This window comes from Ovis canadensis, chromosome 10, assembly GCF_042477335.2.
Source record: "Ovis canadensis isolate MfBH-ARS-UI-01 breed Bighorn chromosome 10, ARS-UI_OviCan_v2, whole genome shotgun sequence".
In the NCBI taxonomy this organism is placed as follows: domain Eukaryota; kingdom Metazoa; phylum Chordata; class Mammalia; order Artiodactyla; family Bovidae; genus Ovis; species Ovis canadensis.
This window is the reverse complement of record NC_091254.1, coordinates 98,589,371-98,606,426: the sequence shown is the minus strand read 5'-3', so window position 1 is coordinate 98,606,426 and position 17,056 is coordinate 98,589,371. Positions and strand designations below refer to the sequence as shown.

The following is a 17,056-nucleotide window of genomic DNA, read 5'->3' as shown; positions in this document are numbered from 1 at the left end:
ACCTGAATTCACACTCACACTCACTCCCACACCTATGGAAGGCCACGGCCCCAGGGGAGCAGAGGCTGAGAGCTGACCGAGGAGGCTGGAGCCCAAGCGCAGGGCTCCCCTCCAGGCCCTCTTTCCTCGTCCCGAGGGCCCTTCAAAGTGCCCCTGGGGGCCGCATCCTCCGTGACCACCAGGAGGGCAAGCCCGAGACCAAGCCGACCTGTCCCACAAGCAAGGAGAGGGAGACAGCACAGCCCTGCATCTAGACCTGGGCCCACGAGGAGCAGGGTGGCAGGGACGGAGCTGGCCCAGGGCTCCTGCCAACGGCAGCACCAAGATGCCCTCGGGCTGGGCGGGGCCGGCCTTGGTCTCGGCATCTCGGGCTGAAAGTCTGCTGTTGAGGCTGCTCAGCCTGTGGTGCTTGTCACAGCAGACCAGGCAAACCTACACCAGGGAAAGGAAGCCAGCAACTTGCCCCCAAGGAACCTGCCGTCTTTGGGAAAAGAAATGCAAAGACCGGCGTCCCAGACTGAGAGACGCTGCAACCAGGGCCGGGACAGGACAGATGATCCGCAGTTTGGGGTTGACCTATGCGATTGCCCAGGTTCGGGTTTAGCTGACTAGAGGTGGAGAGAATGGAATGACTTGGAAGAAACAGTGCCAGTGGGCACCGTAGTGTGGATTCTGGGCCAGTTGTGTGGTTCAGGGCAGGAATAACCCTGAGAGTTCCCTGAAGCGTGTGTGACAGAGAACAGGAATAACAGAGCCTACGCAGAGGGTGGAAGATGGGCAGAGGGCACAGAAGACAGAGTCTGGGACCTCCCCTTGGCAGCGAATGGCACCCCATGCTTTTTATTTGAGAAGATTTTCTTTTTGTCAGAAATCTCCCATTTGGGGATTCAGTATTGATTTTACTCCCATTTCTACAAAATTCCATTCCATTTGCTCCTTTCAGTTTTAGGATAATTTTTACAGTAAGTGGGATGAGCTGATGGAAGGCATCCATGTTGAGCTAGATGAAAATATGTTCTGAAATCTCAGAAGCCGTCGTCTCGGCAGTTTGCGGATATAAGCTGCCACCTCATGGCAGCTTTAGGTGTATTGTTTTACTTCTGTCAAGCATTTGAAGGAGTTTTCAATGCTCTTGACTAGGGCCCCCTCCTCCCAATCTGGGTGCAGGTATTTCCGCCTAATCGTCTTTCTGTAGGTTTGCTTCCCCAGCAGCCCTGCAGAGGGGTCCAGAGGCACTGACCCCCTGGCCTGGAATGTCGGGGGGCGGGCGCAAGGCTTCCAGAAGGTGCAGGCCATCAAGTTGACTTGTGGGGAGTGAAGCCGATGAAGGGAATTTTAAGAGAAGAGTAGACCCTTCAGGGTGGGGCTGGGATGGTGTCAGAAAATGAAAAGTGAAACAGACTCGATGAATACCTGCTATTTCCCGTCCAAGCTGGGTAAGGTTGGTGTCCCCAAGGGCCTGTTTCATCCTGTTGACTGTGTGTGGGGTGATGCTGGCCGAAGGGGTCCTATGGAGGAGGTGCTAAGGGGCCTGACATTCACGGTGCACCCTCTGGGTAGAGGCTCACAAGCCGTAATACTGAGAGGGGCAGGGCCACACGCATTCACCAGATGAGGAAACCGAAGCGCCGGACAGTTGGGAACATTTGCCCCGAGTCGCTTCCTGAAAAAGCAGCCAGTCTGGACTGCAAATCTAGCTCTTCTCAAGCTCTTTCATTTCACTCAGCTCACATCAGGCCTTTAGCAGGAAATTTAGTGGGTCAGATGGATACTGAAATGGCCAAAAACGAGGCAGGAGAAGTTGGTAGATTTGGTTACATACAAATAAAAAAAATACTTGCATGTTAAAAAAGGGCTTCCCTTGTGGCTCAGCTGGGAAAGAATCCGCCTGCAATGCAGGAGACCTGGGTTTGATCCCTGGGTTGGAAAGAACCCGTAGAGAAGAGAAAGGCAACCCACTCCAGTATTCTGGCCTGGAGAATCTCATGGACTATACAGTCCGTGGGGGTCACAGAGAGTTGGACACAGCTGAGCGACTTTCACATGCACGTTAAAAAAAACCCACCATAAACAGGCTGACATAGTTTTACACACAAATACATACATGTAAGCTTTTCTATATGCAGGTGTGTGCATATGTGAGCGCCAAGTCGCTTCATTTGTGTCCAACTCTTTGCGATGCTATGGACGCTATGGACTGCCCGCCAGGCTCCTCTGTCCATGGGATTCTGTAAGCCAGAATGCTGGAGTGGGTTGCCGTGCCCTTCTCCAGGGGATCCAGGAGATTGAGCCCAAGACTCACCTGGGGAAGCCCATATCTGCACATGTCGTAGAAGTTTATAAATTATGTATGCTTTGTATTTATATTTGAAACATTTATATACGATCCGCACACGACCGCTGCTCCGCTCCCTGTTCTGCGCTCTCCGGAGGCCCAGCAGGCAGGCCACTGCCTCCGGGGCTTTGCAGTCACTGTGGTCTGTACCGGAACCTTTTTTTCCTCTTTATTGTATTTTTAAAATTAGAGTATAATTTGCTTTCCAATGTTGTGTTAGTTTCTGCTGCACAACAGCGTGAATCAGCTGTGTGTACACCTACGTCCCCTCTCTCTCGAGCCTCGCCCCCCCCCCCCACGTCATCGCAGAGCAGCAGGCTGAGCTCCGCGTGCTGTCCAGTGGCCTCCCACTGGCCGTCCGTGTCACACATGGTGTGTGTCTGTCAGCCCTGCTCTCTTGGTGCATTCCACCCTCTCCTGCCCCAGCGTCCACAAACCCGGTCTCTGTCTGCGTCTCCCGATGTGTGACTGCAGATGCTTGTTTAACCCCTGACCTCATTCTCCAGAAACTTCGTCCCTGCGAGCATCCTGTTCATGACTGTGCCCTCTGCATCCATCCCCAGGCCTTGCTCCCTCTCCCCCTGCTCTGTTTTTCTCCACCAAACATTTCATCACCATCGAGGACACTCTGTATTTTGCCTGTTTATTTTGTTGGCTGTCTTCCTCACTACTCCAGCCTTAGGTCAGGGCTCAGAGCTTAGTTCCTACCCACTGAACAAAAACACGTAGAGAGGCAGGGGCTTTTTGTTTGCTTGTTTAAGAAAAGAGGAAAGTAGTTTAAAAGGGAGAATTGTCCCACAACAAAGTACCTATAAACTCCCAAGACACTTTGCAAACCATCAGAAGCAAACACGCTATGACCCCTTCTGCTGTAACCGTGGACAGTCCCAGAACTCACATGGCATCTCATTAAAGAGGAGCTTCCTAGTTTTCTGGGCCTTGGGCACCCTTCATCTGAGCAACTGGAAAAAGAATTACCCTGTTAGGCCAGTGGCTTAAGTGCAGGCAGAACAAACATTGTACTTGGCAGGAGAGTAGCTAGTCTAAACAGACTTTTAACCTTTTAACTTCTTCCTCAGTCAAGCTTCCCAAAGAGGAAAGAGGCAGCTGGCAGTCTTTAAGGCATTTTTTTTTTAAAGGGGTGGTTGAAATTTGATATGGAGACATTCTCCTGGTTAAATTTAGTTTTTCAAAGTGCTGGACAGTTAAAAAAATTTTTTAAACAAACTTTCTGAGTGAATTCTATGTTCCAGGTAGAATTCTATATGTTGTGTGTGTGTGTGTGTGTGTGTTTGCGCGCTTAGTCATGTCTGACTCTTCGAAACCTCGTGGACTATAGCCCACCAGGTTCCTCTGTCCATGGGATTCTCACTGGAGCAGGTTGCCATTTCCTCTTCCAGGGGATCTTTCCAACCCAAAGATTGAAACCTGGTCTCCTGGGTCTCCTGCACTGGCAGACAGATTCCTTTTCCACTGTGCCACTGGAACCATCCCTGCTCCTCAAAACCGGCTCAAAACACATCAGTGTTTCAAATGGAGACAGCATTCAGCAAACCAACAAATTTATTTAAACACACACTGAGTTGGGACTGCCTTCCAGTTGTAGGTACTGGGAAGAAGCCAGAGAAAGGAAACAAAAGACCCAGCCTCCACCTAGAAGGATGGGACGGGGCTCAGGTGGGAGGGAGTTCAAGAGGGAGGGGGTATATACATACATTCGGCTGATTTAGCAACTGCACAGATGGCTGATTCGCCTGTTGTGCAGGAGAAACCAAGAGGACACTGTAAAGCAGTTATCCTCCAATTAAAAATAAAAAGCCCCACCTTCGGGGACTCCTGATCCCATGTCCATTGGATGAGGAAGCCGCCTGGAAGGTGTGGTGAGCTGGCAGGATGCAGAATTAGCTTACAAGATGCTCCCTGTCCTAGGGAAACATACACCACCAGAGGACCTGGGTGTGGAGCCCAGCTGGCGGTGATGTCTTCCTGGAACCCCTCCTGGCCTCACCAGGATGGTGAAGTCACCCACTGTGCCCTGACTCTAACCTTTCTTGAGCAGCTACTTCAGCCTACAGAGTGGTGAACGAAACAGACACAGTCCCTTGCTCCTGCAGCTTACTTCCCAGAGAGGGAGACTGCATGGAAGGTCAGCAGTCTTATTCAGTACAGTGCAGCTGCTCAGTCATGTCCGACTCTGCGACCCCAGGGACTGCAGCATGCCAGGCTTCCCTGTCCATCACCAATTCCTGGACCTTGCTCAAACTCATGTCCACTGAGTCGGGGATGCCATTCAACCATCTCATCCTCTGTCGTCCCCTTCTCCACTTGCCTTCAATCTTTCCCAGCATCAGGGTCTTTTCCAATGAGTCAGTTCTTCGCATCACGTGGCCAGAGTACTGGAGTTTCAGCTTCAGCATCAGTCCTTCCAATAAATATTCAGGACTGATTTCCTTTAGGATGGACTGACTGAATCTCCTTGCAGTCCAAGGGACTCTCAAGAGTCTTCTCCAACACAACAGTTCAACAGCACCAGTTCTTCGGTGCTCAGCTTTCTTTATTGTCCAACTCTCACATCCATATATGACTACTGGAAAAACCAAAGCTTTATTAGGGAGCGGTGGAAAGTAAGCAGTCAGGGCCACGGAGGGATGGAGGGCGGGAGAGCGACTCCAGAAATCGGGGGTGGGGCCCGCAGTGGGCAGTGACCGAGGGCAGCGTTCGGGCTTGCGGGGCAGGAGCCGGGCAAGGCCCGTGCTCGCAGGTGAGACGCCCTCACACCCCGCCTCCGGTCCGCTTCTCCGCGCCCCCGCCCCTCCTTCCGCAGAGAACCGGGACCCACGCGGCCTCAGCAAACACTGCCCCCGGTGTTCACACTGGAGAATCGCCGTCGTCTCCAGTAAAGACCCAATCAGCCCAACTGCCAAAGCCAGAAGTCCACTCCGAAGTGAAGTGGCGACGGCGGTCCTCGTCTCGCTCTGATTTATAACAGCACAACCCGCTTCTCGCCAAAGTGAGCGAAAACGACACCCGCCAGCGCCCCAGCAGACAGGCGGAGGACCGGTCCTCGCGGACGGTCACAGCCACACCTGCGCCTGCGGAGGAGGAAGCCAGGTGCGGGGGGCCGGAGCCCGCCCCACGCCGGGACACCTGGGTCAGCAGCCGGGCGGTGCCCCTGCACTGTGTCCACCCCGGGACTCGACTCTGAGTCCGCCAGCCTCCCCCACCTGGCGCCCTTACCTGCGCCCCTTCCACCTGCCCGGGTCTTCCGAGCGCCGCCCACTGGGGAAACGAGCGCGGGGCCGGCCCGAAGACACGTCCACCGGGCCTGGCGGGCGGCAGGTGGGCGCCCTGGGGGGCGGGGAGAGGGAGGAGCCAGCCCGGGGCGCCGCCGGTCAGGGGCGGGGCCAGACCCGGGGCGTGGCAATCTGGGGGCGGGGCCAGCGCGGGGAGTGGGCGGTCAGGGGCGGGGCCAGACCCCGGGGCGTGGGCGGTCTGGGGGCGGGGTCAGCCCGGGAGTGGGCGGTCGGGGGCGGGGCCGACCGCCCAGGACCAGGGACAGGCCGCCGCAGGCGGGACACCTAGGTGGGCGTCGGGCTGGGTCGCAGCTCCGGCCCAGCGCCGAGTCGCGCTTTCTCTTCCGCGTTCCCAGGCGTCCGGAAGGGAAGGTCCCCGCGAGTCCGCCTCTCCGCCAGTCCCTGGTCGGAGCAGCCTCGGGGCGTCCGGCGGCTGCAGCCGCGCACCGGGCGCACCGGCCAGGAGGGCGTGGGGGAGCGGAGGGGTGCCCCCTGCGGGAAGATGAGGAAGCCCGACGGGAAGATCGTGCTTTTGGGGGACATGAACGTGGGCAAGACGTCGCTGCTCCAGAGGTACATGGAGCGGCGCTTCCCGGACACGGTCAGCACGGTGGGCGGCGCCTTCTACCTGAAGCAGTGGCGTTCCTTCAACATCTCCATCTGGGACACTGCAGGTGAGGGCGGGGCTTCTCGAGGGAGAGAAGCGTCCCCCAGGGCAGGGTCTCCTGGAGCAGGGGCCGCCAGGCCGGGCGTCTGCTGCCCCACACTGGGTCCCTCCCTTGCTCTGCAGGTGACCCCTTCTGTATCAGGCCCCTCCTCACGGTGCACGGCCACCCTTGGCCCCTTTTTGTTCCTACTTGACCCCTCTGCTGGTTGGAAACCTGAGGATTCAGCCACTGGGTACATCTTAACAACATTCCAGGAAAGCACCCTGGGCCCCAAAGAGAGAACCCGCTGATCCCTGCTTATGGAGCACCCAGCCCAGCCAGCTGCTGGTAACTGGAGGCACTGAAGCCCTCCCACCAACAGGGTCTCAGTCGCTGTCCACAGCCACCTTAAGGGGTGAGCAGAGCTAGTATAAACTGCCTCTCCCGACAAAAGAGAAAACCGAGGCCCTGAACCTTCCCTGAGGGCTTAGGTGGGAAGCAGAGCTCAGGTCCCCTCCCTCAGTGCCAGACGTGTCTGTATTTTCCACTTATCGTCGCCATCGGCAGGGCTCATGCGTGTTATGGGGCTTTGAAGTGATTTTCTGCAGAAGCATTTTGAAGATAGCCATTTGTTTGAGTAAATTCCAGGAGATAGTGGAGGACAGAGGAGCCTGGTGTGCTACAATCTACTGGGTCACAAGGAGTTGGAGATGACTTAGCGACTGAACAACAATAATTATTTTAAGTATGTGTAGTATATTTGTGTTTTTTCAAAAGTAGAATACATCAGAGGATCTTGACTCAACCTTTCAGTTTGTTAACTCTGTGTAATCACACTGACATGAGAGTGTTACAATAGAATGTTTTCTTCCCCATGAAAAAGAATAAGATCCCACAAGTAAGTAAGCTGTAAATTAGTATGGTGCGTTTTCAATGGGCTTGACTTTTTAAAGCCTGAAACTTCAAGGTCTGACTTTTTAAATATCTGCACTTTAAAAAGTGACATTTATACTGGAAGTTCCTGTGCAGTTGCCAACTTGGGTGCACCAGTCTGCTGAATAAGCAAGAATATAACTCATCTTCTATTTAAAACTGAATTAATGATGGCTGCTTTCCAACGTCTGCCCCTCCTCCCTCTCTCTTGCTTTCTCCTGGCTGTCTTTTTTGTTGTTAGGGTTGTTAACATCTTGACTAATTTATTTGCAAACGTGCTGTGAAACGCAGTGTCTCCCGGGTACAAGTGCACCTCCCTTGCTTTGTTCTCTGCCTCCAGGCTGCAGAGTGAAGTTCCTCTGAGATCCTTTCCTTAGATGACTCTCCAGCATTAAGCATTTGGTAGCGATGGAACCAGAGCTCTAGAAATCAGACCAAGTTAACATAACTCGTCTGTGTGTTCTGCACAAGGCTGGTCCCGAGGGCCCTTTGGTTGGTTGACTGGACCTCACTGCTGCCTTGGTTTACACAGGGCTAGTTCAGGATCGGTGCTGAGGGACCCAAACCTAGACCCCTGCTCTGGTTGCCATTAGAAGCTTTTGCCACATGTGTGGTGTTTCTGGAACAGGAGCTGACCATTGGGTGTCAGGACAGGCATCTTGGCATTCAAGTTTTGAAGAAGTAATGCCGATCAGCCACTTTCTTCTTTGGTGCTGAGAACGTGTTGCAGCCAGAATCTTTTCTGTCCGAGGATTTTGAAATAAGGCTGATGAGATGTCCTCGGTGTCTGGTTGGGCTCCCGGGGGCAGCGACTCATTTCCTGGCTGCCTGGGAAACCCGCCTTCTTCCCAGAACCCCAAGTGTGACCTCAGCCGGGCCCCTGGGGCAGTGGAATGCTGGGATCTGTGGGCACATCTCTGACCTCCTGTGTACATTCAGGGCGCCCGGGGCTGGGAGTCAGCGGTCACACAGGCCACCTCTGTGCCTGTGGGGTTAGGGAGACTTGGAGGGAGAAGGCACATATGACCTTTTGCCTTTTAGGTAATCCTTGTTGGAAAATGCAGAGGTTGAACTTTTAGGGAACCCCCTCTTTTTTCCTCCTTTTGCCTTGCTCTTAAAATTTCTTTTGACCCCACCCTGTCTTCTAAGTTGCTTTCATTTTAATTTGTGTAACTGAGGCAGAAGGGTGAGGACCAGCTAGAGGACACCCGGTCACACGGGGTGGGCGGGTGCTGAATAATGAAGCTGATAGGGAGGCGTCAGAGTTCCCATTCCACCCTGGCACGTCCTTCTGACAGCAGTGCCTGCTGGCATCCCGAGGCTGCCAGCGGAGGGGTGGGTGGGGCAGAGCGGGGAGAGGAGGTTTGCTGGCGGCTTATCAGTTGGCACGGGGCTCCTCTGGAGGGAGTGGCACCGTCGAGACGGGGCTGGAGCTGGTGGAGGTCCCGCAGGACCGGGCTTTGTCCAGGGTCGGCACTCGGTGGGCTCCAGCTCCAGCAGAGGGGAGAGGCAGACAAGGAGACGCATGATACCGTGTCGCATCGCAGCACTGTTCCAGAGAAAATGCAGCAGGACGATGGGACAGTGAGCAGTGAGCCCAGCAGACGCTGGGGCAGACGCCAGGGCAGATCCCACCAGAGCCCGGGGCTCACCCCCGCCAGAGCCTGGGACTGTGCCCCCTCTCTTTCCTCCTTCCCCAGGCCTTGGGGCGGGTGATAGCTGATTCCTGTTTGAATGCATCTGAGGAGCTTTTCTGATGCAAATCCGCTTTTCTCCAGCTTCTAGCGACACACCCCGGTTTCCACCTGGGAGTCCCTGCAGTGCCCTAGACAGGCCTGCCTGTCGTCTGTTCGTGCAGACCGGGCTTCTCCAAGACGACCGGCTTTTCTCTTCCGTGTTCCCAACTTCCTTCTGCGCCCTGGCCAAATTGTTAACATCTGTATTTCTAACAGTCCGTTCAAAGGCAGGTTTCCCAGGCGGCTCTAGTGGTAAAGAACCCGTCTGCCAGTGCAGGAGACGTAGGAGACTTGGTTCGATCCCTGGGTCGGGAAGATCTCCTGGGGAGCAGGAGAGCGCAACCCACTCCAGTGTTGTTGCCTGGAGAATCTCACGACAGGGGAGCCAGGCAGGCTACAGTCCATGGGGTCTCAGAGTCGGACACGACTGAGGTGACTGAGCACACGCGTTCAAGGCGACCTAGGCCCTTCCCGCCGCGTTCCCGAGTTCGCCCAGGCTCCGTGATTGCCCAGTTCCAAAGCCATGTCCACGTTCATTACAGCGGCGTCTGACTCCCAGGATCACTTTTGGTTTCCTGCGGCTGTTGTAGTGAATGACCACAGACTCAGTGGCTTAGAAGAGCAGGTGCGTCCCCGATGGCTCTCACTGCTTAGAATCCAGGTGTCAGGAGGGGTGTTCCTCTCCGAGGCTCCAGGAAGGACTGTCTTCCCTGACTGCCTGCCCCTGGAGCCCGCCTGCACCCACGACTTCCTCCTCCTCCGTCTTCTAGCCGGCACGTCTGGCGGGCCCCTTCTCTCCTCACGGCCCTTGAACCCTGTCTGTCACGCCCCTTCCCGTATCTGAAGGACCCTGTGATTACCCTGGGCATGTCCTGGTCCTCCAGGGGCGTCTCCTCATTTAGGGTCAGCCGATTGGCCGTTTGGATTTGTACGTTTAATACGGCGTGTTCTCAGCCTCCGGGCCTGAAGACATCTTGGTGGGCTCAGGGTGGGCGTTCTGCCCACGACAGCTGCTGACCACGCTTGTGATTGCAGGGCTGTGTCACCTCTCCCTGCGTTTTGCGTCCTCTAAGGGGGACAGCTGTAGTTGTTGCTGGGAATCCACCCGCTAATATGGGTCGTGTGCTCTGAGCAGTACTGGGAAGGAGGAAGCTTTGTGTTTTGCTAAACAAGCTTCTCCAAGCCCTGGGTGCTCACGACCACGGTGGCCACCAGCAAGCCCGTCGCAGTGGGGCACGAGAGGCTTGGGTGGGTCACCAATAAATGGTTCTGCAGGAAGTGGAAAGCTCCAGGAAGCGGGGCTCTGGAGCAGTTGGGTTAAGGTCTTTCTCTTGAGGAGCTTAAGGGAACCCCGGGAAAGGATGCTGGAGTTCTGGCGTGTAAAGTTGTGGTGCCTGGAGGAGAGGATGTCCTTGCTCCCACCGTGAACTTAGAGAGGAGTTCTGGGCTCCTGTGCAGAACCAGGGCCTTAGTCCCGTGAATGGCCGTGCTGTCCCGGGGGGCCTGTGTGGGCGGCCCCGGGAGGCACACGAGTGCAGATGCCAGGTGAGGTGGACGGTCCATCCGAGGACTACGAGCCCCTCTCTAGGCAGCTGCTCCTGGATCGGGGAGTGGGGGGACGCCTTGTGGGAAGAGGGTGTCGTTTGGGCTGTGGACCCTGGAGATGTGCTGCTTTTGATGGGGTGGGGGGTGGAGCTGCAGATCCCTGGTGCCTTGGCCCAGCCTGCGAGGACTGCGTGTTTAACCCCAAGAGGCTGGTGCAGAAGTGGGTAGACAGCCTGTGCGAACTGTGCTTGCAGCCAGTGGGCGGAGGGCTCCGATTTTGGCTGCCTCTCTTGGTTTATGAGTGTGGCTGCTGAATGGTTTTGAGGTCCTGATCCTGACCAGCAGGATGGGTGTGACAGGGATGGATGACCCCTCCTTTCTGCCGATTGGGGGGTGCTCACCTGGCCCTCGCTGTCATCCTACTTTGTGTTATGGGCACCCCCCCCCCCCACCCCGACCCAGCATTTTACAGCAGTAGAGCTGACTGGCTGCGGCAGAGACTGTACAGCCCCGGAAAGCTCAAGTGTTCAGTCTGGGCCTTTAGTTTGCTGACTCCCGGTTTAGGTCCCATAAAAAGGAGAATACTTTTTTAAAAGTCTTTTCTGTAGCTGCTTTCTTGGCAAAACTCTGTTAGCCTTTGCCCTGCTTCATTTCGTTCTCTAAGGTCCGTCTAGTCAAGGCTATGGTTTTTCCTGTGGTCATGTATGGATGTGAGAGTTGGACTGTGAAGAAGGCTGAGTGCCGAATAATTGTTGCTTTTGAACTGTGGTGTTGGAGAAGACTCTTGAGAGTCCCTTGGACTGCAAGGAGATCCAACCAGTCCATCCTAAAGGAGATCAGTCCTGGGTGTTCATTGAAAGGACTGATGCTGAAGCTGAAATTCCTATACTTTGGCCACCTGATGGGAAGAGCTGACTCATTTGAAAAGACCCTGATGCTGGGAAAGATTGAGGGCAGGAGGAGAAGGGGACAACAGAGGATGAAATGGTTGGATGGCATCACCGACTCGATGGACATGAGTTTGAGCAATCTCTGGAAGATGGTGAAGGATAGAGAAGCCTGGTGTTGCTGCAGTCCATGGGGTCACAAAGAGTCAGACATGGCTGAGTGACCGAAGTAAACTTTCTATAGTTATAGAAACTCCCCAAAGAGTTTAGCATTTAGGAAAGAGTTCAGGAACTGAGGAGACCCCTGATTCAGTTAAACTGGACAAGCAGCTCTCAGATTTCCCTTGGGGGTCCACCTGGAGCTGTACTGGGTGAGGGTGGGGCCTGGGTTTAAGATCAGCATGGGCTCCTACTGGGAAAAAGTTCTTGGAAATAAATCTTAGTTTAGATTTGGAATCTGGAAATTAAGCCTGTAAAGCCAGTGTTGTAGGTGGTCCACATCTTTGTGGGTGGTCCATGTCTGTGTGGGTGGCCCATGATTTTGTGAGTAGGTGAGCATCCTTGTGGGTTGTCCACACTTTGTGGGTGGCCCACGTCTTTGTGAGTAGGTCAGCTTCCTTGTGGGTGGTCCACACTTTGTGGATGGCCCACACTTTGTGGGTGGCTCACGTCTTTGTGAGTAGGTCAGCATCCTTGTGGGTGGTCCACACTTTGTGGGTGGCCCACACCTTTGTGGGTGGCCCACATCTTTATAGATGGCCACACCTTTGTGGGTGGTCCATGTCTATGTGGGTGGCCCACGCATCTTTGTGAGTAGGTCAGCATCCTTGTGGGTGGTCCACACTTTGTGGGTGGTCCACATCTTTGTGGGTGGTCCATGTCTGTGTGGGTGGTCCATGTCTTTGTGAGTGGGTCAGCATCCTTGTGGGCGTTCCACAGTTTGTGGATGGCCCACGTCTTTGTAGGTTGGTCACATCTTTAGTACCACTGAAGACTGAACGGGCACCATCTGGGGTTAAGGTATCATTTCCAGAATTCCTCTGCGTTCTTGAGAAAGTCAGTGGCCTGAATATGAATGTGGGTATTAAGATAGGTGGAAGAAAATCGGCAGCCTGGGCTCAGCGGGTGGACAAAGCGCCATTGTACTAAGAGATCTCAGAGGACAAAGGCTGCCTGTGTGCAGCAGCACGTGCTGGCAGGTCAGCCCGGAGGCCCCCTGGAGGAGGCGTCAGGAACTCTGGGGGTGGGTGGGGAGAGGTGTTTAAGGCTTGCGGGTGCGCTTGGATTCTGGAAACTTTAACTGAGGCCCACCGCATTCGTGAGCTAACACCTGGATCGCATTTAACGTCTCTGGACAATAACGCTGTGCTTCGTTATCTTTAAGTTTGTGGGAAAAATAGAAACTATGATCCCCAATGGAACTTGCCCTTCGCGTTTCATTGAGACTTCGCAGACCTTCCCTCTCTGCGAAAAGGAAATTTCACGCACGTACATGCACGTACACACGTGTGTTTATTCTTGGAACGAGGCTTTGTCACGCGTGTGATTTGACGACAGACCCTCCTCTGAGACGGGTCCTCAGAGCCGGCCCAGGTGCCCTGTCTGGAACTCGTCGCAGATGCCCGTCTTTGCTCCGCTCTCCTCTGCCGCGGCGCCTCCTTCTCTGGGACCGTCCCCGCGCCTGACGACGCCCAGCTTGCATTGTGCCCCGTCTTTGAGTGTCACCTGCCCCGTGCAGCCGTCGTGGATGGTGGAGCGGACTTTTTCGTCCAGACCGTGCCGCCACGTGACCTCGTCTCCCTGTGTTTCGCCTTCTGTCTGATGGCAGAGCGGTCAGTGTCGCCTGTTCTGAAATGCGGAGAGAAGGCAGAATGGACGTGCATGGAGCCTCCGGGACCTGTGGGCACCTGGCCCGACATTGCCTCGCTAGGGGCGGGGAAGGAGAGGAGAAGCCGGGGTGGGGCTGACAAAGGACCAGCAGGAATAATGCCCGAAAGCTTTCCAAACCGGTAGCACGCGTAAACCTGCGGATTCCAGAAGCTGAGAGGATCACAAACAGGGAAAACCCAAAGAGGCCCCGGGCAAGGCTCACTATAATCAAACTCCGAAAACCAAAAGGCAAGGAAAACATCTTTTGTTTTTTTCCAGCTGCTCTGTGTGGCGTGTGGGATCTGATCAGATCCACGCGCCCTGCAGTGGGGGTGTGGAGTCTTACCACTGGGCAACCAGGGAAGACCCAAGGAAAATATCCTGAAAGCAGCAAGTGGGGGAAAGAAAAGGTTATAATGACAGCAGATAACTGACTCATCAGACACCAGGGCGGCCAGAAGGAAGTGGCGTGGTACTTTCCAAGTGCTGAAAACAAGGATGAAGCCTTTTTTTTTTAAATTTTAGTTTTTATTTATCTATTTACTCTTGGCTGTGCTTGGCTCTCCGTTGCGGTGTGCGGGCTTCCTCTAGTTGGGGTGAGTGAGGGCTACCCTCTCGCTGTGGTTCGCGGGCTTCTCACTGTGGTGGCTTTTGTGGCGGAGCACGGGCTCCAGGGCATGTGGGGTGGGGTGCGGCTGCAGTTGTGGAGTGTGGGTCCAGAGCGGTGACGCACGGGCTTGGTTGCTCCTTGGCGTGTGGAATCTCCCTGGACCAGGGATCAAACCTGTGCCCCTGCGCTGGCAGGCAGAGTCTTAATCCTCCACACCACCAGGGACCTCTGATGAAGACTGGATCTACGATATTTGTTCATCTTCACAAAAAGTGACTCTGGAAACAAGTGCCATATCTTGACTCAGACTTTTTCACCTATTCTGTTAATGACAGTATGATGCTATTTAGTATGCAATTGCATATTTAATAAGCTATCTAGGTAAACCTGGGAGGTTGTTTTTTTTTCTTCACATGAAATGTAAAAGCTTTTGGCTTTGTAGCTTAAAAATTGGGAACAATTTTTGCCTGTGTAGTAGTTTTTGCTTTTTGGTAGATTATCTTATAAGGTTTATTGAAGGTTTGCACATAGGCAGTAAAATTCACACTGGTCTTTTCGTGCCTGGTTAGGAGTTTTGACAGACACAGCTGTGTAACAATAAGCACAACCAAGATACGAACTGTTTGCGTCTTTTTAAAAAAGGTCCCTGTTCCTTCGGAGTCAGCCCTCTACTCAGCACCGCCCCCGGCCGCTGTCTGTTTTCTGCCCTTAGCGCGGTCTCTCCTGGGCTCGTATGGGATGGAGAGTTTTGAGCCTGGTTCCTCCTGCTTAGTGCGTTTAAGGCTCACCTGTGTTGTGGTCTGTGTTCAATCCTGTTAATTGCTGAGTAAAGTTCCACTGGGGGCTTCCCTGGCGGCTCTGGTGCCTGCAATGCAGGAGACTCAGGAGACGGGGGCTCGATCCCTGGATCAGGAAGAGCCCCTGGAGAAGGAAATGGCAACCCTGCTCCAGTATTCCTGCCTGGAAAATCTCATGGACAGAGGAGCCTGGTGGGCTACAGTCCATGGGTTCACAAAGAGACACGACTGAGTAATTAAACCGCCACCGCCAAAGCTCCATCGGGTGGACGTGCTGTCCACCAGCTGAGCGATTAAACTGCCACTGCCAAAGCTCCATCGGGTGGACGTGCTGTCCACAACTGAGCGATTAAACCGCCACTGCCATGTGGACGTGCTGTCCACAACTGAGCGACTGAACCGCCACCGCCAAAGCTCCATCGGGTGGACATGCTGTCCACCAGCTAAAGGGTATTTGGGTTGTGCTTAGTTTTTCGTGATTATGAATAAAGCCGCTATAAACAGGGAGGAGGTTTTTGTGGGAAAGTGAATCTTCACGTCTTGGGTCGGCCAGCTAGAAGGGCTCCTGGGCTTTCCATCTGTGTATGTTGCGCACCAGCCTGACACAGCCCCGTTAGTTAAAGAATCAGTTTTTTTATTTCCATGTGTTGAGAGACTCCCGTTTCCATGCACAGACTTGGGGAATATTCTGGGGAGAGAACTCTGTAGTTTAGCTCCTGGACAGTTTTCTGAAGAAAATGGTCTGCTTCTTGTTTTCCTTAGCTGACTTTATGCAGGCACATGTGGTTAATTCTGCAATGGAAATTTCATTGCTTTCCCTGCCAGGGTCACAGAACTGTTGCTGGAACGGCAGGGTGCTTAGAGAGAGGCACCTGGAATAAGACCCACATTGTAAGGCTTTAATCTTGGTTGTCGCTAGGCCATAAAACGGACACATTTAGCGGCCCTCTCTGTCTCGGGCACAGAGCCCTCTAGAAGGAAGCCCACTCGTGGAGCCTGGTGCCAGCTGCTGTGCCCGCTTACCCCTTTGTTTCCTCTGACAGATCATTTCCAACCAGCCTTCAAAACCAGCTCTTCTCTGAGATCTGCCTTCCTGCTCAGCCCAAGCGAACTCAAACCCACACACTCACTCGAGTGTGTCTATTCCCAGAGAAGGCCTGCTGAGTGTGTATCTCCTGCAGTGTGTCGTAAACACTGGGTGACTTGTTCGGTGGACTGAGAGGAAGTGGGCGTGAACTGGTGCTTCTCTCAACGCTGGCCTGGCCTCCGTGGGCTGGTCTTGGGCCTCTGACATCGCTCAGCTTGCCCACTGCTCCGTATCCCAGGCTTTGGGCCCACATGGCCTCGGAGCTTAGCTTTGACCTGACAGTGTTTGCTCGTGGCAAAAATGAGGCCAGCGGGAGCGTCGCCGGAGCATCCTCCGCTCCGGAAAGGCTTCACGCCCGAGCGCAGCAGGTGGCAGTGCGCGCAGCATGCTGGGCGCCGCCTCGCGGGGGCACGGAGTCCGCTATGATCCTGTCAAGCTAGAGCAGGGCTAAAGATTTGCCTTTTCAGCTTCTCCCTCTTTCAGAAGAAGAGACAAGACTCTGAAAGTTATTTGTCCAACGGCGGAGCAGAAGAGGGGCCAGAGCCAGGGTCTTGCGACGCCGTAACCAAAGTCTCTGCACCGTCAACACCTTGTTTCACGCTGCCGTTCCCTCCATCATAAATGCTGCCTTCATCTTTAGGGGCGTCTGTGCTCTGACCTCCTCCCCTGCTGCAGTCCGCTCAGAAATCAGGGTGGTGTCCCAAGGAGAGCTGCCTTGGGAAGTGTTTTCTCCGGGCGTGCGGGTTGCTGGCTCACGGCCCTGTCCTCCCGGGCACCCCGCCAGCGTGAGTCGCAGGGGTGCCCTTGGCTTCTCGTGCGCCAAACACCACGAGGAGTGCTGCTGGGGCCTCGTCTCTCATTTCCTACAGCGGCGTTGTGTGGTTGGTACTTTCACCACCACCTCTTCCAGACCAGGAGGCTCAGGGCCAGGTGGCACGGGGCGCTGGGGGCCCGGATTTGAGGTCGGCGTCTCGTCACGTGTAGTGGGCTCCTTCCCATCTGTCCGGGCACCACCTGGGCGCCCTCCGCGTGCAGAGTGCTTCCCCCGCCTGCTGCTGGGGGACGCTGCCCACGGAGACGCAGGTGAGGGGCAGCCTGGCTCCTGCACGCCTGGGCAGCACCCAGACAGAGCAGGACAGGTGGGACCCAGCCCTGCGCCCCTCGCCCTGACGGCCTGCCGCACGTGGGCTGGGCCCGTTCCTGACCGACCGCTGATTGGCGTTTACATTTACAACTTTAAAAAGACAGTGATTGCTTTATCCGTGGCTGTGCTGGGCCTTCATTGCCGTGTGGGCTCTTCCCTAGGTGCGTGGGGGC

The 17,056-nt window shown here is 54.8% G+C and overlaps 1 protein-coding gene and 1 long non-coding RNA gene across 3 annotated transcripts in view; one reads left to right on the top strand and one right to left on the bottom strand.

The window, feature by feature from the left end:
* Positions 1–3,880: 3,880 nt before the first annotated feature.
* Positions 3,881–5,752, bottom strand: LOC138446711 (uncharacterized). The gene is made up of 2 exons (XR_011259531.1): positions 5,573–5,752; positions 3,881–4,922 (listed from the first exon to the last, which is right to left on the bottom strand). It is a non-coding gene; the product is annotated as an uncharacterized lncRNA (long non-coding RNA).
* A 61-nt stretch (positions 5,753–5,813) lies between these two features.
* RAB20 (RAB20, member RAS oncogene family) overlaps positions 5,814–17,056 on the top strand; it is a 29,877-nt gene continuing 18,634 nt past the window's right edge. The window contains exon 1 of one of the 2 annotated variants that reach the window (XM_069602012.1): positions 5,814–6,302. In XM_069602012.1, coding sequence (XP_069458113.1) covers positions 6,131–6,302 — 172 coding nt within the window. In that variant the 5' untranslated portion in view covers positions 5,814–6,130. The remainder of the gene's footprint in view (positions 6,303–17,056) is intronic. The other variant, XM_069602013.1, reaches the window with a different exon arrangement.